At 49.9% G+C, this 24,661-nt stretch overlaps 14 protein-coding genes across 14 annotated transcripts; 5 read left to right on the plus strand and 9 right to left on the minus strand.

Annotated features, from left to right (window-relative positions):
* Window positions 1-345: 345 nt before the first annotated feature.
* Window positions 346-2,324, plus strand: MRET_0083 (fungal Zn(2)-Cys(6) binuclear cluster domain protein; the record flags this gene model as incomplete). Its single annotated transcript, XM_027626710.1, has 2 exons — window positions 346-574; window positions 604-2,324. The coding sequence occupies 2 exons, from the start codon at window positions 346-348 to the stop codon at window positions 2,322-2,324; spliced, it is 1,950 nt and encodes a 649-aa protein (XP_027483254.1).
* A 21-nt stretch (window positions 2,325-2,345) lies between these two features.
* Window positions 2,346-3,829, minus strand: MRET_0084 (ataxin-3; the record flags this gene model as incomplete). The annotated part of the gene is made up of 4 exons (XM_027626711.1): window positions 2,346-3,260; window positions 3,289-3,361; window positions 3,387-3,756; window positions 3,784-3,829. 4 exons carry the CDS (start codon window positions 3,827-3,829, stop codon window positions 2,346-2,348), a joined length of 1,404 nt encoding a protein of 467 aa, XP_027483257.1.
* A 99-nt stretch (window positions 3,830-3,928) lies between these two features.
* Window positions 3,929-5,373, minus strand: MRET_0085 (RuvB-like protein 2; the record flags this gene model as incomplete). The annotated part of the gene is made up of 3 exons (XM_027626712.1): window positions 3,929-4,011; window positions 4,046-5,321; window positions 5,362-5,373. 3 exons carry the CDS (start codon window positions 5,371-5,373, stop codon window positions 3,929-3,931), a joined length of 1,371 nt encoding a protein of 456 aa, XP_027483256.1.
* Window positions 5,374-5,512: 139 nt separating this feature from the next.
* Window positions 5,513-6,235, plus strand: MRET_0086 (uncharacterized protein; the record flags this gene model as incomplete). Its single annotated transcript, XM_027626713.1, has 1 exon — window positions 5,513-6,235. One exon carries the CDS (start codon window positions 5,513-5,515, stop codon window positions 6,233-6,235), a length of 723 nt encoding a protein of 240 aa, XP_027483259.1.
* Window positions 6,236-7,801, minus strand: MRET_0087 (glutathione synthase; the record flags this gene model as incomplete). The annotated part of the gene is made up of 1 exon (XM_027626714.1): window positions 6,236-7,801. One exon carries the CDS (start codon window positions 7,799-7,801, stop codon window positions 6,236-6,238), a length of 1,566 nt encoding a protein of 521 aa, XP_027483258.1.
* A 184-nt stretch (window positions 7,802-7,985) lies between these two features.
* MRET_0088 (sphingolipid 4-desaturase/C4-monooxygenase) lies at window positions 7,986-9,161 on the minus strand (the record flags this gene model as incomplete). The annotated part of the gene is made up of 1 exon (XM_027626715.1): window positions 7,986-9,161. The coding sequence occupies one exon, from the start codon at window positions 9,159-9,161 to the stop codon at window positions 7,986-7,988; it is 1,176 nt and encodes a 391-aa protein (XP_027483251.1).
* Window positions 9,162-9,280: 119 nt separating this feature from the next.
* Window positions 9,281-9,641, plus strand: MRET_0089 (uncharacterized protein; the record flags this gene model as incomplete). Its single annotated transcript, XM_027626716.1, has 2 exons — window positions 9,281-9,522; window positions 9,551-9,641. 2 exons carry the CDS (start codon window positions 9,281-9,283, stop codon window positions 9,639-9,641), a joined length of 333 nt encoding a protein of 110 aa, XP_027483250.1.
* A 110-nt stretch (window positions 9,642-9,751) lies between these two features.
* On the minus strand, window positions 9,752-11,281 carry MRET_0090 (NADH dehydrogenase (ubiquinone) flavoprotein 1; the record flags this gene model as incomplete). The annotated part of the gene is made up of 1 exon (XM_027626717.1): window positions 9,752-11,281. The coding sequence occupies one exon, from the start codon at window positions 11,279-11,281 to the stop codon at window positions 9,752-9,754; it is 1,530 nt and encodes a 509-aa protein (XP_027482492.1).
* Window positions 11,282-11,514: 233 nt separating this feature from the next.
* Window positions 11,515-12,648, plus strand: MRET_0091 (SURF1-like protein; the record flags this gene model as incomplete). The annotated part of the gene is made up of 1 exon (XM_027626718.1): window positions 11,515-12,648. The coding sequence occupies one exon, from the start codon at window positions 11,515-11,517 to the stop codon at window positions 12,646-12,648; it is 1,134 nt and encodes a 377-aa protein (XP_027482493.1).
* Window positions 12,649-12,655: 7 nt separating this feature from the next.
* Window positions 12,656-15,244, minus strand: MRET_0092 (exocyst complex component 2; the record flags this gene model as incomplete). Its single annotated transcript, XM_027626719.1, has 1 exon — window positions 12,656-15,244. The coding sequence occupies one exon, from the start codon at window positions 15,242-15,244 to the stop codon at window positions 12,656-12,658; it is 2,589 nt and encodes an 862-aa protein (XP_027482490.1).
* A 100-nt stretch (window positions 15,245-15,344) lies between these two features.
* MRET_0093 (26S proteasome regulatory subunit N5) lies at window positions 15,345-16,937 on the minus strand (the record flags this gene model as incomplete). The annotated part of the gene is made up of 1 exon (XM_027626720.1): window positions 15,345-16,937. The coding sequence occupies one exon, from the start codon at window positions 16,935-16,937 to the stop codon at window positions 15,345-15,347; it is 1,593 nt and encodes a 530-aa protein (XP_027482491.1).
* A 161-nt stretch (window positions 16,938-17,098) lies between these two features.
* Window positions 17,099-18,133, plus strand: MRET_0094 (adenosine kinase; the record flags this gene model as incomplete). The annotated part of the gene is made up of 1 exon (XM_027626721.1): window positions 17,099-18,133. The coding sequence occupies one exon, from the start codon at window positions 17,099-17,101 to the stop codon at window positions 18,131-18,133; it is 1,035 nt and encodes a 344-aa protein (XP_027482496.1).
* Window positions 18,134-18,362: 229 nt separating this feature from the next.
* On the minus strand, window positions 18,363-23,141 carry MRET_0095 (transporter; the record flags this gene model as incomplete). Its single annotated transcript, XM_027626722.1, has 1 exon — window positions 18,363-23,141. The coding sequence occupies one exon, from the start codon at window positions 23,139-23,141 to the stop codon at window positions 18,363-18,365; it is 4,779 nt and encodes a 1,592-aa protein (XP_027482497.1).
* A 371-nt stretch (window positions 23,142-23,512) lies between these two features.
* Window positions 23,513-24,610, minus strand: MRET_0096 (uncharacterized protein; the record flags this gene model as incomplete). Its single annotated transcript, XM_027626723.1, has 1 exon — window positions 23,513-24,610. One exon carries the CDS (start codon window positions 24,608-24,610, stop codon window positions 23,513-23,515), a length of 1,098 nt encoding a protein of 365 aa, XP_027482494.1.
* Between the last annotated feature and the right edge of the window lie 51 nt (window positions 24,611-24,661).

The following is a 24,661-nucleotide window of genomic DNA, read 5'->3' on the forward strand; positions in this document are numbered from 1 at the left end:
TACTTTGAGGTTTGCGTTTGCGTGAGGATCGCATGTCAACGACTATGTAACGTCGAGAGATACGCCCAAAAAGAGGTTATGAGCATGATTGAAATTGAAGCGTTTGATAAGATCAGCTTTTAAAGATCCCGAACTATGCTGTTCTTTCGGAGCTTCTGGGTCTGAGGCTATCACGACATAACAACTACTCCTGAGTTGCACTCAGTGCTTGGCAAGTTCAATCGGGTTCTCCACTTTTCGCATTGAGGCACATGTCGCCCGATCGCAGCTCAAGATTTTATTTCGCATCCCCTTTTTTGATATTCAACTTCCAGCCTTACATGTCAAAAGTCGACGTGCGTTATAATGCCTGATTATAGTAATCAGGGTCCTGAATGTATGCCAAATATCAAGGATCATTTTTTTGTCTCCATTAATGGAAAATACCTCAGCCTACATGATGCTCGCCGTCTTGGGCACAATCTTCGTGACGCATGTGAAACATGCAGGAAGAGAAAGCTACGGTGTTCTGGAATAACTCAAGATGGATCACCATGTCATCGATGCACGATCGATCAAACAATGTGCATTTTTGGTACGTTCTTTTCCTACGCTGACATTAAGCAACTAAAAGTAAAATTGGTCGTCCTAGAAAGCGCCTACATTCTCCTGGTGCCGACGTGCCGGCTGCATTACTTCGGAAAAAACGCATGGAAAAGCCATATAGCAGCACCGATGCGTTTTCTGAGAACTCGAGTCCGACCATGGAATCCTCTATTTCCATGCTACCTCGATCCTCCGGGTTTCCAAATGACAACACCCCCGCGGTGTTAGATGCGTCAACAAGTACACTATCTCCAGCATCTGTATATCCAAATAATGGCGTATTATCTTCTACTCTATCAGACCTGTCTCTGGCAGCCTTTGTCGAGTCATTGTATACCTTAGAAATTGCGCCATCAGATGGACTTACCTCAAGTATGCTCGGCGCATCTGAGAAGAGTGCTGGGGCATTATATCCAGAACAAGGCATGGTGCCTGATCCTACTACCAATACTTATTTTTTAAACGAGGACAAATCTTCTGAACAGGGAAATTGGCAAAATCAAATGGAATTTGCTAAGAGTGCCTTCCTGGACGAACACCTCGCTTTTTCAGTGCCATCAGATATGCGTTGGTGGAACACAGCGTGGTCATTGCCACACTCGTACGAATTATTGCTTTCCTCCTTGCCGGACTCCAACAAAGACATGAATTCAAAATTGGACTTCATGACACCACCAGAAATTCCTCATGTATCTTCGCCTACCACACCTCAAGCCGCCACTTTCCCTGTGTCAGAAAAACTCTCTCCTCGGAAACAGGCCATCGAAACCTCTCTGGGCCCTGTACCTGAAAATATAGGTGCAATTCCGGACAGGAAGTTTGACTTGTTACTTCCGTCTGACTCGTGTCTTCATGGCCAATGTAATCATACTGATGGCATGAGTCCGTCACCTTTGACTAGAATGTCTTCAACTCGTGAATTACATGCAACAGAAGATGAGAAGCACTGTCCTGATAAAGTTCATTGCGTGCCCAGTCCTGATGGAACTCATTGTTCCTGCACGAGTAGCTCGGGTCTCTCGTTTCTTTCCCTCGAGCGGTCTATCAGGAGTCGTATCCAGGCTACTGATCACGAAGCAGATAAATCACCGGAAAAGAAGGCGCTTTCCTCCTTGGTATTCACCTTAACTATGAGTCAGTCTGTCTCGAAACAATGCACTTGCAGCACGGATTGCCCCACATGCAAAAGCAGTCCATCTTATAAGTCGAGCGGCGCTATACTTATATCGACTGCACTCCAAATTTACGCGCGTGCGTTACAATTGTTCCATGAAATGCTTGCATCAGACGGCACCCACACGTGTTCTTGCAGCGGTCCTCGAGGTACATGCGATGCAGCATGTGGATGCTGTGCTCGAGCTACTCGTCCTGATGCTGTCCAATCTTCTATGGAAGTACGCATCGGAGATTATACGCCCTCAGCACAGAATTCCCGAAAAATTGCATTGTATGCTCTAAAGCTAGAGCTCTTAGACTTGGAGCGTGCCATGGCACGAGTTCAACGCGTCTCGATGCAACCTTTGCAGCAACGTCCGGGAACCCTTAGTGCGCCAGATACAAACAACGCATCACAATGTTGTGGCTTAGCCAAGACACAAGAATCTTCGGAACATGCGGCATCGGCCCTTCACCTCAACCCTTTCGACCAACTTGTCATACGTAAATTACACTCCCAATTAAACGAAGCTTTGCACGCTGTCGAACAGATGGAGGTACAGGACGACCATAATCATAGTTGAAGTTTAAAGCGTTTTTGCAGATTACAATCCTTCGAAGCGAGCAAGGCGTCTACGTCTCATTTCTTCTGTTGAGATTGTGCTGGTCTCAGCCCCCGCATCGGCTGGCTCGGCGTTGTGACTGCGACATATCGACGTTTTGGAAGAAATCGTTGGTGCCCGAGAAAGGTCATCTGCGGACGTTAAACGCTGAGATGTATTCATCAGCGCATCTTCACGCAGCTTTGTAATGCGTTGAACATCTTCTGGGATTTTTTGAGATTCTTTGGCCATTTCACATGTGCGATAGGTCTGATCTAAGATCCTCTCAGGCACTTGATACGGTTGCCCTAAACTAGACGCAATAGCGGCCTGCAGTTGAGCTTCATCGTCATCTAAGAATTCCAAATGTGCATTTTCTTCTTCCTCGGCAAGATCTTCCACATCTTCATCAAGCAGAGAAGCTGCGATGGGGTGCAAGAAAGGTGATTTTCTAGAAGGATAGGAAGCCAAATCACCCTCTTCTTCAATATCGTGGGATGACTTTGGTCGATTTCTTCGAGATAAAGAGGCCCTTTGATAAGTTTTGGAAGTATTTTCTCTTTCATCATGAGGTCCAAAACGTCGCATAGAACGATATCCACTCCCAGGCGTGCTGACACCTGTTGAATGTCGCATTCGACTTCGAAGCGGATCATGCATCTCTTCTTCCGCATCCAACCGCTCCTGTCCAGCGCGACGCCGTCCTGTGGGTGTGCTAGGTTGGGCTGCATTTGCTTGGTCTTCTTCCAAACTGGCACTCAAAGCTTTCTGGAAATCTTCATCTTCGTCCATCATCAAGCTGTGATCCTCGGAAAAACGTGATGCATGCGCATCCGCAACATCGTCCGTGATGGTGGCAGGTGGATCCATGCCAGCTTGGAGTTCAACCGTAAAAACCGTGTATTGTTCCAGTTCAGCCTTTGGTCAAAGAGTGTACGAAACGTACCTGTTGCAACAATGAACTGAGGTATATATTGCTTAGCCACTGTGGTTCAAGGTAAAAGCTGTTTAGATTAAACCTGCATAAGCTCGATTGTTACATACCATGTGCGAGACACATGTCCAAAGCCACGCAAAGCAATCCAGTGATGTCCAAGGTTGAGCAAAAATGCAAATTCACGCTCAGGGTACGCGTAGCGCTCACGCAACTCTTTGCACGAACGCCACCGAACCAAGTTCATATCCCAAGCCCTCAGGGCACGATCAATAACTTCGAGACTGAAATAGCCTGTTTCATCCATGTGGCGAGATAACATATTCTTCGCATCCTGTGTACAAATGCCGAGCTCATTGCGCTCATACTCGCTAATCTCATCGGCAATTTGCGCTAGTTGTGACGGATCGAAAAATTGACCCTGTAGAATGGCATTGAGAGCATGTTGTGCGCACATCATACTCCCTTCTTCCTGTTTTTCTGAAAGTTAGTAGCGCATGTACGTGCCATGATAAATGTATTTCAACAACACTTCATATCCCACTTCAGACATGGGACAGGAAGTGCGCTTCAGCCAAGGAGATCCGTGCGAGGCCGCGCGTTCTTTGCTGCTGACGTAAGATATCTGAGCGCGTTCGACTCTATCGCGTAGCTACGAAACGACTTCCTCGCTCATAAATTCTGCCGCATGCTCTTGCAGGTACTGAACACTCCGCTTTTCATCAACGAATAGATCTGAAGGTCAGTAAAAAAAAAAAAAAATACATACTGTAGACGCGACGAACATCTGCAACGTCCACCTCATCAGCCTTCCGCCGCCTGGCCGCGAGGTGCGCTGTGGTGATAAGATTGATGGTGTAGCGTAATGATGTTTCCATTGCCATACGAGCGAGTACTTCGAGTGCTTCCTGCTTCAAATTGACATCCTCTTCTTGAGCACGAATAGACAGGATTCGTTTGATCTCGTCTTCAGAGTATGGCTTGGTACTGATGATCAGAATCCGATCGAGTAGGTCAATTGGCAGACCATGAGGACTTGTGAAGCGCGTTCCACGAATACGAGTTTGCCCGCGATTGGATGCCATTACCACTAGTGGCGCTAGTTCAGTTTCGAGAGCGCGGTTCAGAAACGAGAAGCACTCGATGTCTAACATATGCACTTCATCGATGAAAAGCACACCGGGGATAATTTCTGCTTTGCCTTCTTCACGCCATTCGCCAACCTTAGCATTGATCTGATCGCGAAGCTCGGGCTTAATTTCACCTGTGTCACCGGCAAAGAGCGCGAGAAAGCCTTGCGTGCGCGAGTTAATAACATCAATCTCGTGGAGCGACACGGTGTGTACCACCTCTCGTCGGCGCTGCAGCTCACCCTCTGGACATTGAACGAACTTGGTGTCGCTACCAATGGCATCGTAGTCACGCGAGCACGCAAAGCTCCGGCCAAGCTTGGAAATACGGCCACTAGACTTTTCAATTGTGATGACATCGCCAGCGATCACCTTTTCCTTTTGGAGAGCATCAATCATCTTGTTACCAAGTTCATACACCGTCTCCATATCCGTCGTCTTGATGATAATCTTGCCTGTTTTAGTGGCTCCGGTGAGGCTGCGGTCAATCTGAATTTCCACAACCTCTCCCTCGATTGTTTCAGCCTCTTCCTTGATGCGCACACCAATAGCCTTTCTAAAGGCTTGCATCAATGCCTCAGTTTTGCTCATTTCCAGCGAGAAGACTTCTGAAGCCGAAAGCATGATGAAAGGCACATCTGGGCCAAGCGTTTGAGCCATACCCATGGCAATGGCGGTCTTGCCTGTGCCTGGTGGACCTGCCATCAGCATGGCACGCCCAGCAATTTTAGCATTTTGCACAATTTTGACAATCATACCGGCTGCTTTTCGAGCTGCACGTTGACCCACCATACCTTGTGCACTATCCTGTGGCTCAAGGCGCTCGTCCAAGCCAAGGCCCCGCACATGAGAGTGAGCACCAATGCGCTCGAGCGTCTGGATGGTTGTCTGAACAGGGGCCGTTGAAATACTCGCCTGTATGTTAATGTCCGCTCAGCATTTTACCCGCACGCACCATCGATGCCATCGTGAGACACTACCTAAGAATGGGAGGACCGACAGGCTCCTTGGCTCTACTGACCATCACGTGATATGACCTCGTACTGCCTGCGGTAATTTGTATGATCCCTTTGGGGTGTATCGTAGCTTGACGATACGCGCATATCATGGTGGAATCGAAGCCGAGTGCGAAGCCGCTCGGATTTTACACGAAAGAAAATGCTGCGTTCAATGTGTTGCAAAATACAGCTATCACAGGAGCTCTAGGCGGTGTGACTGGCACAGTAGTGTCGGTGCTGCGTGCTTCACCGATCCAGCCAGCCATAGCTGCTTATCGTATGGTCAAAGGATGGTCCGCTTTCTCTTTTGGATTCTTTGCGATACGAGAATACATAATGCAGCCTCTCACTGCACCTGTGTGGCCGATGTGCCAGCAGTTAGGCCACGCTGAAAATATCGCGCCTTCGTTTTTTAGTGGGGCTGTCATGGGCATGTTTTCTGCATTATGGCTGCGGCGACCCGTTGTGCCTGGCATTTTCACCATGTCTGGAATCTGTACAGCTATTCAACTGGTATTTAATGAGTTCAAACTCGGTTTATTGAGGTTCATGGATGAGTCGGGCACGATTGAAGACGAGTCTGCAAAGCAGCCTTCGTCCTCCTTGCCTGCTCGACAACCCTTAATGCCGGAGCACTCTGAGCCTACAACGTCTAAACCTACATTGTATGAGCAAGCGCAGCTGGCCATGAAAAAGTACAGCCCTATTCAGTCTATATCAGATGACGAGTACCGCGCGCGGCTTCTAGAACGCCAACGTGAAATTGATGCGCAGCTACGTCTGCTCGAGGAAGAACTCTATGAGCGAAGACGTGCTATGAGCATCGCATAATTATACCAGCAGTGGCGTATCAATAACGCTAAAACCAACAGCCACACCACCCTCATTGCTTTCGCTTGACTTGGTGCGCAAGAGATAGCCACCTGAGCGTTGTTCTTCGAGTTCTTTCGTCCCAAACAAGATCGTGCCATATATGCCAAGTTCACTTACTGTCTGTGGCATCAGCTGTGCCTCTTCACCACAGCCAGCACGGAGCATCATCGCACCGCGGTCCTTGGGTGTATCAATGAGGCTCATCAATATGTACCCTTCATGTTCCTTAACAGAAACGTCTTCACCGCGCGCTTGACGCTCTTCATCTCGCTTCTTCATTGCGTCCAAGGCTGGTACAATGTCGTGTTTGTAAATGTTATGGCTTCCGCCTTCCCGTTGCGGTTTCATCACAAACTTTTCTGGCGTAGACCGAGCTATGGCCAGGGCTTCTCGACCAATCTTGGAGTCATCCAGCGGCCAAAGCTGCGAAAAGGTAGATCGAATTTCATGAGCATCCGAACCGATGTATTTTTCCAAAATGTTTGACTCTGACAGTACCTGTTGCACCTTCTTCGAGCCAGCAAGCTGGAGTGCTACATTAGGGCACTTAATCGCATGACTGCGTTCCAGCAAAAGGCGCGTGTCCCAAGCAGCATTTGAGGTGTAATCATCAGGTCCATATCCACTGCGAAAGTACACCACAGAAACTTCTACTGGCGTTGAATGCAAAGGTGCTTGAACAAAAAGTTTGCGATTTGTCCCGTGGACTGTGGCCTTGGTCTGGAGATCATCAAGAGACATTCTCATCACATTAATGTCGTGTTTATCTTCGATTTCGTACTCCAAAGCACGTTGATCAAAAGCATTTCTCTCTTTTGGTTGAACGACAAATAGAATCACCGGCGCCGTTGTACGTGAATCATTTGTACATTCGGATACATAATACTTGTGAGCATCCACGAGACCAGAAACGAGAGTGTCGATAGCTTCATTTTTCGGCAAGTTATCCATGTGTAAACAAGGTGCCGCGTTAGAATATGCATGATTCCGAAGGAGATGTCGGTGCATGTTGGATGCAAAAGTGCAGAGCCCACCGAACGACGCAGCGATTGTGTTGAACTCAACTTGTCGGAGTTCCAGTTCATTACGATTATCTGCATGCATCAAATAGTCACTCCGAAATAGCCCAAGGTGAACCGGCTGTGAAGCCCCTTCTTCTTGCACAGTATGCCAGATGTCAAACAAACGACGCTGGAAGTCATCCACTTTGATAACCGAGTCCTTCATTACAGTCCTCAAAAAATTTGCGTCCATTGCTACACGAGCATACAATTTATTGAATAGCGGTTGTAAGCTTTGGGCTTTTTCGAATAGGTCGCGGGGAAATGGAGTAGGTACAATAGTCGTGGGAGCATGGATTGTGGTGTCTTGAAGCGGTTCACCATTAGGCTTAGATGGCAGGGCTCGGTACACTAAGCCATGACTCAATGCAAAGTCGCGAGCATCCTGACTGATAAGCTTATTTCGAATGCTATCTTTCAATTCGCTCGGAGGCCACACGGGTAAATCTGACGCTAATGTCATGGTAGATAGGGAACCGACGCATCATGCTGGACCCATGTGGAGAAGCCAGGTGGGGTAGACGCCCGAGCATCCTCGATCTGATTGGCGCAGAGTATCACTCTTACCATCGGCGCCAGCCGCAACAGGCACAAGAGTGGTATGGGTGGGTATGATGGCTATGGAATTGAAAGAACATTGATTCGCATCAGGTGCGAACTTCCCAGCCAGTGTAGTTTGGAGCATCTTCTATTGAAGGTTCTTGCAGCTTCTTGAATCTAGGCTGACGCTTCACGCGCATGTTCATACCAGAGTGGTTGCTGAAGATAAAGGCCAGAATAACCATAGTCCAAGAAGAATGTGATGGAAGCACATCATAGAATTCAGGTGCAAGTTTACGCAAAGCTGGAAGGCGCGTCCAAGGAACAGAGGGAAAGTCATGATGCTCATTGTGGTATCCAACATTGTAAGTAAAAATATTTAAAGGGCCGTAGTAGCTCCACGTTTCTTGCTCAATGTTGCTGAACATGTAGTGCTCAGCAATGAAGTGCCCGGCGATGGGGTGGAGAGAGCCGGCAAAGAAAGAACTCATGAGGAAATAGTACAGAGGGACCGGCGACCCACAAAGATAACATATCATAAAGTCAAACAGCAGCTGAATGCAAATATTCAACATGTGCCATGCTGTAAGTTTTTGAACGCGGACGAAACCAGGTCGGATTGCGTAGAAAAAAAGCTGAAAAGTGGCGAAAAAGGCCTTGCCAAGAACGTTATTCAAGACCATCAACTCAAGTCGGGTCGGCATATCAGTGTCAATACCATCCTCGCCCAAATGCTTATGATGCTCAATATGGTATGGTTTGAATGTCATGGCGAAAGGAACGCCAACGGGCAGATTCACGAGTATCGCAAGAAGGCGATTTGCTGCAATGCTCTTGAATGCGAGATTGTGTGTAATTTCATGAATGGCTAGGAAAAGGTTCTGATTCGCAATACCACCAAGGAGATAGGCAGTTAGTATAAAGCGCCAGTCGAGTGGATGTACGCCCAGAAAGGTTAGAGTCAGTGCTACCATAAGCTGGAGAAACACGACACCTGCGGCCACATATTTCGTTAAAGGTTCGTGGCCCATCAGCTTACGCACTTCTGGATGCGCTTTCATGATGGCTAGTCTGCGTGTGCGATGGGGCTCTTCATTTAAAGACCATAGAAAGTCATCCGATGCCAGAGGCTTGTCGCTTACATGAGGCATCCAAGGCCGACCAGTGGCAGCTCGATCAGAGCCTGCTTTCATTCTCTCTTCTCCTCCATACAAAGACCAATCGATATTTATGCTCGGCACAGCCTTATTCCAATGAAGATCACGCCGAAAAAAGCCTAGCATGATAGTAGACTTTTTGTATGTGGGTCGTATGCAACGTCGTCCGAGTGGCGTGGTGGGGACTGCTTTCTAGGAGCGCTGACTAAAATACCAAAAGGAATGATGTCCGGAGCGTGCTAGACATGGTCGGCGACTCAAGAGCAGAACCAAGTCGTATTATGCCTGGCTCCTTTGAATCATGGCTAGAAAAAGTGCTGGATAGTATATTCCAGGAAGGAGTTAACTCTGCTACGCTCAATTTTATGAATTATACATTTTATGCGCTATTCGCGGTTCTCACAACACTCTTCCTTGGCTCGGGCTTAAATCTCCATGTGTTGGCCCTTCTACTTCTTGCTATTGCCCTCTGTCTCGCCACGAACTGGTACGTATGCGCTCAAAACTCATTTCAGGTTCGTATCGGAACTATACAGGGAATCTCTGCGACAAAAAGAGAAAAGCTCCTCGAAACCATTGCCCAAGCCAGATCCCAAGTCTGAGTAGTCAACACCGACTTGTAGTAACCCAGGCCATGACGGAAGCCAAGCACTGGGTTGCACAAAGCACATTGGATGCTAGATATACATCTCGACAAGCTAAAAAGCAGCTATAGATCATGCGCTATGCAAGCCAGGCTGGTAGTTGTCTTTCGTCGTCCGGTCGGGGAAGGACATATTTCCAGGGATGGCAAGGTCTGGCCGGCGCTCGCTGGCGAGACGACCGCCGTAGAGAACAGTGCCGTTCTGGGCAACAAATTCCTTGACGCGTTCTTCCACACGTGGACGGAAGTGCCGGAGCAGACCTTGTATGGGCCAAGCCGATGCATCCGCCAGACCACAGATGGTGTGACCCTCCATCTGACGAGTGAGTTCCCACATCATATCAATTTCACGGAGAGACGCTCGGCCAGACTCGAATCGGGTCATCATGCTTGCGAGCCAAGACGTGCCCTCACGGCAAGGAGTGCATTGACCGCAGCTTTCGTGTTGGTAAAACTTGGTAAGACGAGAAACGGCCTTAATCAGGTCCGTCGACTTGTCCATCACAATTACAGCACCAGTGCCAAGAGCAGTTTGATTGTCACGCAGAGAATCAAAGTCCATAAGAGCTTTCTCGCAAACCTCCTGTGGGATCATGGGCGTGGAAGAACCACCAGGAATAATGGCGAGAAGGTTGTCCCACCCGCCACGGACTCCACCGCAGTGACGCTCAATTAGCTCTTTCAAGGGGATACTCATTTCTTCCTCCACCACGCATGGCCTGTTAACGTGACCACTGATAGCGAACAGCTTAGTACCGTGGTTTCGCTCACGTCCAAAGCTGGCAAACCACGATGGACCACGACGAATGATGGTGGGCGCAACAGAAACCGTTTCAACGTTGGCCACCGTAGTGGGGCAGCCAAAAACACCCGTATCAGCCGGGAACGGCGGCTTCATGCGCGGCTTTCCTTGCTTGCCTTCCAACGACTCAATCAGAGCTGTCTCCTCTCCACAAATGTAGGCACCGGCACCTCGGTGCACGTAAACATCAAAGTCGTAGCCCGTGCCACATGCATTCTTGCCAATCAAGCCAGCTTTGTATGCCTCATTGATGGCAACCTGCGTGTTGTACGCTTCGAGGAAAAACTCACCACGCACGTAAATATAGGCGGCATTGGCACCCATAGCACGGCCGGCAACAAGGCAGCCTTCAATGAGCTTGTGCGGGTCATGGCGCATAATCTCGCGGTCCTTACAGGTGCCTGGCTCACCTTCATCGGCGTTAATCACAAGGTAGCGAGGACGAGGGTCTTTTTCCCATCCAGGCTTGAGCATGAAACTCCATTTCATACCCGAGGGGAAGCCAGCACCACCTCGTCCCCGAATACCAGATGCCTTCATCTGGTTAATGATGAAATCGTGACCCTTGTCAATGATGTCACGCGTGCGGTGCCAGTCACCACGGGCCATAGCGCCCTTTAGGCGGAAGTCATGATGACCGTAAAGGTTTTGAAAAATGCGGTCCTGATCACCAAGGCCACCGTGCGAGCGTTTTGGAGCATCCGCCACCGTGGCCATACCGCGAATTATACCGTTGGGTACGCTAGCAAGACGACGCTTGCACACAAGACCAGCCGAACGACTCGCCAACATGCCCTGCATCGTCGAGAGTATTGGTTCGGGAAATGCTTCTCTGGCACAGGCGCAACTCGAAGCAGCCGAGTCGCTGGCTTTCCACTCGGCCGGCCAACCAGCGGCCAGAAAATACTAATGAAAAAATAGGTAGGCCAGCCACTCGGCCGGGTGTCAAGCGCGGCAAATCGGGTGTGATCGGGCGAAGCACGGATCGGCGTCAGCGCAACTGGTGTGCATTCGCTGTGAAGCAGTAGGCGGTCATGGTCTTATCGCTTTGGAGACGGCCCATGTGGCGGCTCATGCGACATGTTCATCTTAGAGGTGCAGCGCCCATTGGACTGAGATGTGCGCCTCAGCCTGCTCGCGCCTTTTCGGTTTTACTGCCCAACGCATTCCCGCAGCCGACACCACGGACACCCCCACATAACCTTCCTGTTGCAGTGCCGGAAGGGGAACAGTCTGGGGAACCCCTTATATATAACCGTCCGCAGCGCAAAAAGCAGCGCCCCTGGTATAAGTCTCCTGCACTCTATGCCCTCGCGTTTTTGCAATGCCTTGCCATGTACCTTGGATTTTGGCAGCTCCGGCGACTTGATTGGAAACTCGCGCTCATTGATGAATTGGAAGAGAAGCTCCGTTGTGATCCCCTTCGCCTGCCGCGTAACGTGAATATGAATGTATTGCACGAGTTCGAGTATCGTCTCTTTGAGGTGCGTGGTCACTTTGACACATCGCGTGCCTTGTTCGTTGGTCCCCGCACGTACGAGAATGAACGCGGCTATCATATTGTGATGCCATTCAAGCGCGCCTCAGGCGGTCCAGATATCCTGGTAAACCGTGGATTTGTTTCTAATGACAACATTGTTGGCACGGGTATGGAGAAGCGCCTACGACACCCATTGAAAGAAGACGCGAATGAGCGTTCCATTGTGGTTCTATACCCACGCGTATACCCGCCTGGCAGGTTTGGTTTGCCCAACGAGCCAGAAAAGAATGTATGGCTGCAACTCAACCCGGGTCAGATGGCACATTGGTTGAATGAGCAAGCAGGTGTGCAAGATGTCATCGCGACAGAGAATACACCCAAAGAATCACATTTCTATGGCATGCTGCGCCGTCTGACGGCGCCCCCAACGCAAGAGTCTGTTACTCCTCAAGAGGCGTTTCAGAGAAAGCAGTCACAGCCCGTGATTCCTATTTACATGGAAGAAATCTTTGGTGGCACTTATGGAGAAGCGGCTGTTCTTTTGAACGAAGGCATTCCGGTAGGTCGCCCCGCCCGTATTGAACTGCGCAACCAGCATGCCGAGTACGCCATGACATGGTTCAGTCTGTCGGCTATCACAACTTTCATGTTCATATTCATGCTTCGCAAGGGACGCGGAACGTCGTAGATGCCAATTATGTGCCGGTGGTCTTGGGTCGTCGGAAGCACAAAAACGCCAGGGCAGTAGCCTTCCGGCTGGCAATCAGAGTGTGCTTCACACTTTCGAGGTCTTTCTTCATGTCAGCTGGTTTTTGCCCCTGCGCAGATGCGGAGTAGCGCTGGCTGATGGTGTCGTAGACGTGTTTTAGCGTGCTTTCTGCCTTGGGAGATACGTGGAACGACATCGTTTGGTGGACAAACTCAATTTCCAGCGTGGCCTGAAGCATACCACCTGTATTAAATGCAGGAATCCGGCAATAGGCATCTAGGATGGCATCCGCCATGATTTCGACAAGGGCCGCAATGACACGAGATACCAACGATGGCACAGTGGCGCGAATCTGGGCATGCACTTGCACAAGTTGAAGAAGAGCTTGATACACAAAGGGGCTGACGTTCGATGGATGCGGGCACTGATCCCATTTCATGCCACTTTCCAGTATACCTTGACGAACAATCTCTTGGACACACTGACCCTTCCTTCGCACCGAGTCAGAAAGCAGCTCATTGTCAATTCGGGTGCAGGTATCGAGGAGTCGAGTTTGTTCCGTAGTGAGCTTGACATGGTAGGCGTCTTCAAACTGCTTGATCCAGGCGCCAATCACATGGGAACGAAGGTGCGAAAGATTCGAAATGCTCAACAAAATACGCGTATCGCGATCACGCGGCTGCGTGGTGTATGCCTCGTGATACTTTCGCATTAGTGTGCGGAGTTCAGGCACGTCATGCTCAGATTGAGCGGCGCGTACCAATCCTTCCAAAAACGTGTGAAGCACCTGCACAAAGGTATCCTTGAGCCGCGACACGAATAAGTTGTCCACGTCATCTTTTGTCGTGCCCTGCTTGGAACGTACATCACCAAGATAAAAGCCCTCGCGAGCATTCCAGCGGTTGAAAACAGAGAACGAAAACAGGTACGACGTGATGGATGGCTGCTGGGAGTTGGGTACCCAATTTTCGAGATAGTGGCATACACAGGCATCCTGCAGCCATTGAAAACAGTGTACTTCTGTAAATTGAAAGCGCACATCGAGGAGCAGCTCTTGGAGCTGTGCGGATGTTCCTGGAATTGATAGTGCTTTTAATTCTTTGACGGCGTCAGCGATCGTGTTCAAAATGCTGTTCATGTAATGCGTAGTACATAAAGAGCTGCAAGGATGAGGCACCCATGACGGGAGTTGTGCCATAAGCGGCTTGGATGCACGCAGTCGGAACGACTCCAATGAGAAGAAGCGTCTTAGGCTTTGGACAAATAAAGCCACGCATTCGACAGCCCATGCCTTGGACTGCGTATGGATCGATGACGACAAAATCGCCGCCTCTTTGGTATATTTTCCGGATGCATGGCCTTGAGCAATACGCCAAAATACAGGCATAGACTGCAGTGTAACGCGACAGAGCTCGGACACCATGTTTTCAATGGACTGCCAATGAGGGGCGCCCAATTCTTTCTCGAAGGAGGGTCTCGAGCCATAGGACGTACGCACCAACACCAAGCATTCATGCAAGTCTTTCGCACGCTCAAGGTCAGAATACTCCGTAGGTGATGATGTGATATGAGGCTGGATAGCACGAGTCTGATGTTCGATTGTCGAGCGCAAAAGCGTCAATATATGCGCATGCTGAGACTCGAGAAAGATGGCGACAGGATCCGTGGATGGATCTAGACAAAGGAGCACTTCGAAACATTTCTCCTGCTCTTCCACACTTCGGTGAGGCTCCCGCAGAATGTCCACGAGTTTGCCTTGCATATCGTACATAATGTCATCGACCGCATCCCATACCCGCGCAAAGATACGCCGCTGCTGAGCTAGCTGGCTCTCTGTGGGAGGCTCGTTGGATTCGTTTTGAATTGGCAAGATTTGGCCCGGGCGATTTTCAAGCAGGTACTTGCCTTTGAGGTAGTCTCGCAGCGCGACTTCGTAGTTCCCTGCCTCGACACTTTCATGAAGCGACCCCGGCAGATTAAAGAAAAAGTGTGATCTTTGAAACACGCCGAGCGTATTACGTAGCTTAGAAGATTTAGCGTAGTTTTCAAGGATAGGGCGGAATACGTCATTGGCCTGTGCACTGGCACCTGCCAACGAAGCCCGTAGGGCCTTGACACCCTCGTCGGGCCCAGCACCAAAGGGACTGCCAACAGATTCGCTCATCTCGCGAAATACATTATCATTGGTAGCTTTCACGGTGACAAACCTGTCAAAGTTTTGGTCCACGAGCACACGCAGAGCCTCAGATCGCTGTACCATGGTCTTCTTAAGATGAGCAGCTCCCTGAGACAGCTCAGGATAGGTAGCATTTGGGTGCACAGTATTGAGAAAACTTTTCGCATCGAACATCTTGCTGCTTATGTTGATCTTGCTTAGAATATCAGCCTCATCTGATCGCGCGGTGGGCAAGGTGGATCGCAAGCCTAGCGGGTCCGACCAATCCTCACCGTGAGAATAGGCAAGATCACCGGTATGGCCAAGGTTCTGTCGTTTCACGTCTTCCCACTTTGTTGGATTTATGGAGTTCAGCTCATACGCTTGCAGCAGCTCATTCTCGTTGACAGACAAGCTCATGCCGCATGAACGATCAATGCATGCCGCCAAGCGGGGTGGTCCATGTTCCCTAAGCAGGTATACCGCACGTGACACTATGGCTGGGGCTGTCCACCACCGTCTATTCATTGGCCTTGACGACGAGACCAGCGCGTTGAATGGCCCACTCTTTTTCGACGAGATGTGAGACCTTTTCGATAGTTTGAAGGAGTTTGGACATGTCATTGCTCCAGTGATTGAGTACTTCCGCGTCCGTCATTGGCGACTGGAAGTTGACAATTTGGGCTGGACGATCAATGCGTGCGTGCGTTGTCTTCTTGACAACAAGATCAGCCAAAGCCTCCTCAGCCTTGTCCAAGGGTAGGTCAAGAAGTTGGGCAAGACGCTCAAGGTGTATTTGAGTATAGTACTTGGCAACCACCTGAATATTGTATTCCACAACACGAGCATGGAGCTGTTTCCAACGCTCTTCAGCCTCAGGACTGCCGGAGAAAACGGCCAGCTGACGTAGCATCGGACCATAAAGAGCCTCAATACCCGGCCAACGCATCAGCTCGGGTGTAGTGAAGCACTTCAGAAGACTTTTGTATTCGGGCACCATGTCCAACGACTCCGTTGACTCCACACGTGATACCAAGTCGCTCTGCTCGTTATCAAAGGGCGAAAGAATAAGGAAAATGATAACGTGACGCAGGACGTCTTTCGATTTCTCTTCGTCGGAACGGATACTAGGCGTGTTAAGTACCTCTCGATAGTATTTGCACACATCGAGGTACCTACCGTCGTGCACGCCAATCTGGATCATCAGTTCATAATACAACAATTTGAGGCTCTGTTGCTCCTCATCCTCGAAAAATTTAGTGTTCACTTTGCGGCTAAGCATGTTCGCGCGAGCCATGTCAGTCCGTTCAACATTCAGGCGCATTTGCTCCAGAATGAATTCCACCTTCTCGCGCCGACTCAGGCTGCCAAAAGTTTCGACGGCCAAGTCCTGCAGCGTATCAGCAGCCTTGTCCACTTCGCCTTTAGCATATAGCATATCGGACATGCAACGACTAACGCGTGCACGTTCCACTTCCAGGAATACTTTGCCCGCTGTGATATCACGCAAAGTCTGCATGATCTTCATCTTAGCAGCATCGTTCAACGAAGTGTCACCGATGGCACGAGCATGTCGCATAAGAGCTGTGATGCGGTCGTCTTCCTTGCCCTCACGGTCCAGTTCATCGTCGTTGGACGGCTTGCTGTCGGCCTTCTTCGACTCTTCATCCACGGCCATGTTCTCAGTCGCTTCCGTGCTTTCCATAGCGACGTCTTGGGTTTGCAGTGAATCTTTGCCAATTATGGCGTACAACGACGTAGGCGCACGCATATCCGACGTGTCTGATGCCTGCAGGAAGAGCATAGTAAGCTGGATCATGCGAACGATGGCGAACTTAGATTGACCGTGCTTCTTCGAAAACGAGTGAATTGTCTCGCATAGCTTTTCAACGTCTGTATGCGCCACGTCTGGTGTCGTACGGATCATCAACACCGACGTCAAAAGAAGACGTGCGGTACTCAACACATCTGAGGCGCCACGAGCCTTCTTTTCCAAGGGTATGACAAGATCTAGCGCCTCTTGCAATAGACCTGAGCTAGTCAGCTTCTCCAGCTGAGGAAGAAGAGTGTCGACTTCAGCCGTGTAATCAGCCTCTTGCTTCTCTTGGCTCATAGAGACGACCAATCTGGAGAGTTGCGGCGGTCTTGTTTCGTCACCGATCACCACCGCAGACGTTCTTGTCACGTGATATGCGCCTGGGCCAGCGAAACAAGGACGCCTGCCCGCTTCGCGTGCCGGGGCCACGTCGATCCTTCCTACCAAATTCTACTTTCATGGTGTTGACTGAAAACTTGAAGCTTGTTGCCCTCGGCAACCCTCTGCTGGACATGCAGGTCCGTGATGGTCAAGAGGTGCTACAAAAGTACGGTCTGAAGTCGAATGATGCTGTGCTTGCCTCGCCCGAGCAGTTGAGCATTTATGGTCACCTTGTCGAGAACTACCAGGTCACGTATGTGGCTGGTGGTGCTGCACAGAACACGGCACGCTGCGCTCAGTATGTTTTGCCTCAGGACTCGACTGCCTACCTTGGCTGTGTCGGTAATGATGACCTTGCCCAGCAGCTGCGTGCAGCTAACGAGCGCGAAGGTGTGCAGAGTGTGTACCAGGTCGTGAATGACACGCCAACGGGCTCGTGCGCAGTGGTAATTACTGGCCACGACCGTTCTTTGTGCACGAACCTGGGTGCGGCAGAAAAGTTTGCTCAGTCACATCTTGAGAGTGCTGATGCAAAGGCCGTGATCGAAGCAGCCAAATTCTTCTACTTGGGTGGCTTCTTCCTGACTCACGGTGTCGAAAGTGCTCTGGCTCTGGCTAAGCACGCTAAAGACACGGGCAAGACTTTTTCCATGAATCTCTCTGCTCCATTCATCCCTCAGTTCTTCAAGTCTCAAGTGGACCAGGTGATCCCCTACGCCGGGCTGGTGATCGGCAACGAGTCTGAGGCAGAGGCCTGGGCCAAAGCGTCTGGTCTGGATACCACGGATTTGAATGTCATTGCACAGAAGATTGCTGACTCGCCTTCGGAACTGTCCAAGCCCCGCACGGTGCTGATTACGCACGGTGCTGAATCGACGATCCGTGCTGTGCAAGGTGCTTCGTCGACGCACACGCACCCAACACCCAAGGTGGACGCTGCCAACATCGTTGACACGAACGGTGCCGGTGATGCATTTGCGGGTGGTGTGATTGCCGCCCTCATTCTGGGCAAGTCGATGGAGGAGGCTGTGGACGTGGGTCACCGTCTCGGTGGTATGTGCATTGGCCAAGTAGGACCTGTGCTCAAGTTCCCTAAGGAAAACGTACTCTAGGATGAATGATGAGAAGTGTTCAACCACACGCACAATACCTCGAAAAGGCTCGATAAATCACTGGCTATGCGTGATGCGAACTTGTTCATCCAGGTCTGTCGTCGGTGACGATAGTGCACTCGCTGTCCTGTGCTGCTGAGGACATGACGTAAGTGACCTGTACGTTCATCGAATGTAGTTTGTCTACATAATACGTATGGTAGAAACTTTGGCCATAAATGTTAGCGAGTTATTCTTTTGAATTATCTGGTTGTTGAGGGGGTGGTGGGTACATTACTGGTTGTTGATTCAGGACTGTGGTATGGACGTGTTCCGTCATGGAATGGTCCTGTGCGGAAGCTTGGTTGGCAGCAGCAGAGGTCACGAGAGATCGGGCGGACACAATATCATTGCGAATGATACCGCTGCGCTCGCACATACCACGGAAAATACTGTCGGGAGTGTCGAATAGATTCAGTGGCGTGTCGAATTCGGCTACCTTGCCGTCATCCATGACAATGATCTTGTCGTAACCAATAATGGTCGATAGACGGTGTGCAATGCACAACATGGTGCGATCCGCGAATTCGGTGCGAATGGTGCGCTGGATTTTGGTATCGGTCTCAAGGTCAACGGACGCCGTGGCTTCATCCAACAGAATAATCTTGCTGTTTTTCACAAGAGCGCGTGCGAGAGACACCAGACTGCGTTGACCCACAGAAAGATTAGCACCCTCTTCGTCAATGATCGAGTCAAGTGTGAGTCTTGTAAGCGATTTAGGTTCTTGCTCTTGAGTCGCCTGCGGGTTGTTGGGCGTTGTTGCATCCGGGTTGGGAGTCACAGTGCCTGTGCCTGGCTCGCTAGCGTTCGACGCAGACGTCAAATACGCACGGTGCATCGCATCCCAAAGACGAGCGTCATCAAAGCGCTCGAATGGATCCAAGTTGGATCTTAAAGTACCACTGAAAAGCAGTGGCTCCTGGGGGAGAATAGCAATGCTGCGGCGCAGATCCTCCAATCCAATCTTGGACACATCCACATCATCGACCCTAACCGTGCCCTCGGTGGCCTCAGCTAAGCGCAGCAGAACAGTGAGAATTGAACTTTTACCCGCACCGGTACGACCCACAATACCCACTTTTTCGCCGCCATTCACGGTAAAATTAACGCCTTTGAGCACAGGAGGTAAGTTGGGGCGGTACCGAAGCCATACATTGTTCAGCTCCACTTTGCCATGCGAAGGCCATGCAGCATCAGGCTTATTCTCTGGAATTTGTTGCGCCGGCTCTTGGTCAAGGCTTTCAGCGTAATACACTACACGCTCAGCGGAGTTCATCTCATTTTCGAGTTCGGTGAGCTGACGCGTAAGGAAACCCAGGGTTTGAGCCACCGTCACAACTTGAGACAAGGACACGCCACTAGTTCCACTGTTAATCGTACCAACACGATTAGAGCATAGCAGACCAGTTATGAGTACACACACAGACCCTAACACGTCAAGACGGAGACCGAGCCATCGCTGATTTACAATTGTGAGGAAGTACGCGCGATTCTGAAGGTCCATGTACTTGTAATTATCATGTAGGAAGCGGTCCGATTCGCGGTATGCACGGATGGTCGTGAGACCGCTCAGCGATTCAGCGAAGTGCGAGTAAAGCGTCGATCGCAGGAGGGCATCGACACGCTTGAATTCACGCGCAGAAGAGCGGTAGAAGGTCGAAAAGAAGTAGGCAAAGACAAACACGGCCACTACCACAATGGCGAAGTAGTACGTGAACACAATCACCATGATTGATGCACCGAGAATGGAAAGCACCGTGGACGCGCACTGACGAACGAGATTGCTCAGCTGGTTGTCCAGCACGTCAATGTCTTTACCGAATCGGTTCATGATACGTCCCAAAGGTGTGGTATCGAACCACGCCATCGGAGCGTAAATCACCCGTCGCATACCATTATCATGAAGTCTGCGCGAAGCAAGGAACGTCATTACACCAAGAGCCACATCCATGACGAAATTGAAGAGGAGCTGAATAATACCCAGCGCCGCGTATACACCAGCCTCAAGGCCGATGGATTTGTTGGTGGTAACGGGCACATCGCGTGCTTTCTGATCCGCCTTTTCACCTTCCCACTCTTGCCACCAAATGACCCAGTATGAAGACAGGTTCGTGGATGCCTGCATACAAGCACCAGCCACAAGGACAATAGGCACCACAAGCCAGCCTTTGCCGGCGCGGATGTAAGAGAGCCACACATGACCGTCCACTGAACCCGTGTTGCGTTCCTCGCTCTCGGTCGTCTTACCAAAGCCCGGTTTGCTCAGATCCGCTAGCGTGTATTTCTTAGCCGGAGCCTTCGAATCCTCCTCTTCCGCAGCAAGTTCATCTGCATCCTCTTCTTGATCCTTCAACATACCAAAGTTGTACATGGTGTTGAAAAACGAACCGCGCAGACTCATGAGTTCCTCGTAAGTGCCCGTTTCATCGATTCTTCCATCGTCCATCAGCACAATCCGGTCACACCTAGGAAGGTGCTGGATTGCATGTGTCACGAGAATAACCGTCTTGCCTTGATCCCTTAGAGGCAAAATGGCATTGTTGAACAGGGCTTTACCAACATGCGCATCCACAGCCGAAAGCGGGTCATCGAGACAAATAATATCAGCATCAAAGTACAAAGCACGGGCAATATTGATGCGCTGCTTCTGACCGCCGGAAAGCGTGACACCACGTTCTCCGATCTCTGTCATGTCACCACCCTGCAGTATGGCAAAATCAGCAAAGAGCTCTGCTCGCTTCACACAGTCCCAATAATGCTTAGCATTCCATGGCTGGCCAAACACAATGTTTTCGCGAATTGTGGCGTTCTGAATCCATGCAGACTGAGCACAATAGGCCACTCGTTGGGACGACCAAATAACATCGCCTGCAGACCTAGACATTTCGCCAATGGCACCGAGGATTAACGAGGACTTACCGGAACCCACAGGACCAATGACAGCACAAAGCTCGCCACGACGCACCTTGAGATTCACATTTTCCATTTGGAACGGCGTCTCGATGACTTCGTCTGGCATCTTGTCTGGTACACTTGTCACAGGCACACCCTCATCAGCCGCAACTTCAGCCGCACTGACTTTGTCTTTGCGGCGCAAAAACTTGAATTTCTTGCCTGACTTGGCCGGTTTACTTTTTCGATTACGAAGAAGGCGTGCCCACAGGCGCTTATGTTTAGCCTGACGCTTACTTGACTTTTCGTTCAATTTTTTGACGGGCTTGAGCGTCTCATCTTCTTCCACACTTTCCCACAAAAAGGTGGCATCGTTAATAAAAAGACCATACGGAGAAGACTCGTCAGAATGCAACGTCGTGTCGTGCTGTTCGGCATAGAAGACATCGCGAAGACGCATAAACGAGTTCCATCCATCTGCGATGACACTAAGACCAAACGGTAAGAACATAAGGGGAAGACGAAGCAGCTGGAAAAGGGTAATAGCAGGGAACACCTTTTCTAAATCTTCCAAATCCAAGCGATTCTTCTTGAAATAGTAAGTAATAACTGCTAGAACACTTGACAGCAAGGGCAAACTAATGGCCGAGGCCATCAAACCAGAGCGAGCCACAGCAAGGTAGAAAATGTACTTCAATTCGTGTTTTCGCAAGTCCGAAATCAACTTGAAGAAATTAGATTCGTACGAAAACAGCTTGACGATGCGCATACCGGAAACTACCTCTTGCGTGCGTCGCGCTCGACGATCCGTCCATTGCATAGACTTGGCGCGCAGAGTAAACAAGAACAGCATGTAAAACATCTGAAATGGCATAACAACAACGATCAGAGCAAAGCCAGACAGACAAGACACACCAAATCGAGTCAGTAAAATGATCAAACAGACAATAATTTCCACGGGTGCCGTGAAGGCCAAAAGCCACCATTGAGCACCAAAGTCAATTCGACTAACGTCGGTACTGATATGGTTGACAAGCTTACCCGTAGAGCGATCGCGGCCCTGCATGTTCAAAGCACGTCGGAAAATACCCGACACAAGGGCAGCACGACAAAATACACCGACGTACAAACTCTTGTAGAAGAATCGGTTCGAAAGGATATTACCAATCACAAGCATGACAAACATGACAACAGAGTATCCGCATGCGAGTCCTGTCTTTTCCTGACGAATCGCACCCATGAGCTGTTCGATCACAAGAGCAGAACACATTTGAGCAACATCGGCGAGCAGCTTGGACAGGAAAGCCTCTAGGATATGAGGCCAAAAAATATCGAAGCAAGACATAAAAAGATTCGCCCGCTTTTGCCCACTCTTTACCGAGCCTGCAAGTTCCTTCTTGCGTCGCATTTCGCTGGTGATCTCAATTTGTTTAAGTACAGAGAAGTCAGGCATAGACCAAATAGCTTCCTTTGCTGCAAGACGTTCTTCAACTGATGCTTCGCCGCCAACTTTTTCCTCGTACTCTTTCTTCGCCTGACTCTTCCATTTCCGGTACATAGAAGCCGAGGGCTTCGCTTGGCCATTCCTAAATTTTTCATTTTGCTTGTCGGCTTTGGCCACACGAGCCTCCCAGCACTGTACAAGTTTGTTGCTAAGGTGCTCCGCCTGGCGTGGACCATCCATGGCCCACAGATCCGTGGCTTCAAGTGGGCGACGGTATCCGAGAAGCAGCATAGATCCGATCCAATGGTAGGTATAATCCGAAAAGATGTTTGCACGACCAAGCGGCAGTTCCTTGGCATCATCAAGGCTTTCAGGCGGCGGGGGCGGAGCATTTTTAAAGCGCCATAACTGCCACCAATGTTCACGAACGCGGACCCCAAACTTTTGATTGCCTTGACGATCTTCTCGCTTTACGCCGGTGTCGCCTGTTCGCGACTTGGGATGTTGATTATCCATCAAGAACTCGTCCTCATCCGAAAAAGGCTGATATTTCTCGGGAATTTTTCCTGAATCTGGCGGTGAACTTAGATTCCCGTCATATTTTTCATCTATAGGCTCTTGAGGATGAGACATTGTATGTAATGCCTCGTGAGCCACAGGACGGCCGGTGTCGTGGTATCAGTGCACTGATTTTCGTACGCTGCAAGGCCCGGTGGTTTCGCGCCCTAAAAAAGAGAATTTTTCGTTTAGGCTTAGTAACTACATGGGTGTTGCACCAATCATATGAGGCTTGTGCGACCCAAGTCAATCTTACCCTGGCCTAAACCAAAGCAAATGTGTCAGAAAATGCACGGCCCTGTATGATAGTTGTTGATCAAAATTCCGTGTGGCGAATGGATACGCGACTAATTAGAACGAATACGTATAATCACCGAGCTCGCTGGCTTATCCAGACAATCATGACAAACGTAGCAGGAGATGCATGAGGACATAAAGGTCCGTAATTACAAGCGCACAACGCGCAGCGGGTCTGTGGGGTCAACGCAGGCGCGCAATATAGCATTCATTGCATCTGATTTCCAGCAATTGGGAGTGTTGAGCCCTTCGCACCGAAGGTGTGCGGGTAACAGAGCCGCTTCGCCTGTTGTATGACGAATTCCGTACAAAGTTGAATCGTTAGGCCAATAGTTAAATCTGTACCCGTTCTCGTGTAGCCAAGTCATCAATCCCTTCCAAGGAAATCGAGACTGCGACTTTTTGCGGAAGTTGGCTAGTTCGACGGGATCTAAACCAGATTCGACAAGACGTTGAAAGAGAGGCGTGGCGAGTTTGCGCTTCTGAATAGATGTGAGTAAGGTGGGATCTTCGGGCAGGATAATGGGTTCTTGCGGTTGAAGTGGTACTTGAACATCGAGGCGTGCATCGCGTTCCAAAACCGTAGGGTCATCTGTGGGTGCGATAGTTAGACAGATGCAAGCAGCAAAACGGTTCTGGAATGTCTCAAGAGGTTTACCTGGGCCAAGAGCCGTTTGGAATGCATGAAGACCAGCTGTTGATGCAGCGATTTGCACATGATTTGAGCCAATATTAGGGTGAGCAATGATTGTGAAGGATTCTGCGCCAAGATTTTGTGAACATTGTTGCGAAAATTGTTCAAACCGTCGCACTGCGCGCTTGTATTCCGCTCGAGTAATGGTTCCTGACTTTTCTATGCGGTTATCTTGTTCCCAAGCATTAATATCTTGTTGCGTACGAAGCATGAATTCAGGATCCTCTTTCATTTTTTGGTACAGCGGCGCTAGTTCGTCACGGATGCGCTGTGCCTGTGTTGCACTTGAGTCGGAGCGTATGCCCTGAGCACCCGTAAGATCCAAAGCCGTAGGGTCACCATTAGCACTCTTGCGTTTCTGTTCTGCTAGGTACCGCTGGTACAAATTCCATGAATTGGGCTGGCGTCCAAATTCACGTGAAAATCCAAGAAAACGACGGATGGCAGCTGGATTCACATGGTATTCTGCAGCCCACGCGTCGATTTGACCGTTAAGCGAATCGCGATACAAACTTAGTTGCTGCTTCAACGGTGGGGGTAAAGTAAAAGACATGTACGCGCGTGTTATGCGAGGCCTACAGCCGTGTTGGAAATAATAGTGGTA

Source organism: Malassezia restricta, chromosome I (assembly GCF_003290485.1).
Source record: "Malassezia restricta chromosome I, complete sequence".
Taxonomy (NCBI): domain Eukaryota; kingdom Fungi; phylum Basidiomycota; class Malasseziomycetes; order Malasseziales; family Malasseziaceae; genus Malassezia; species Malassezia restricta.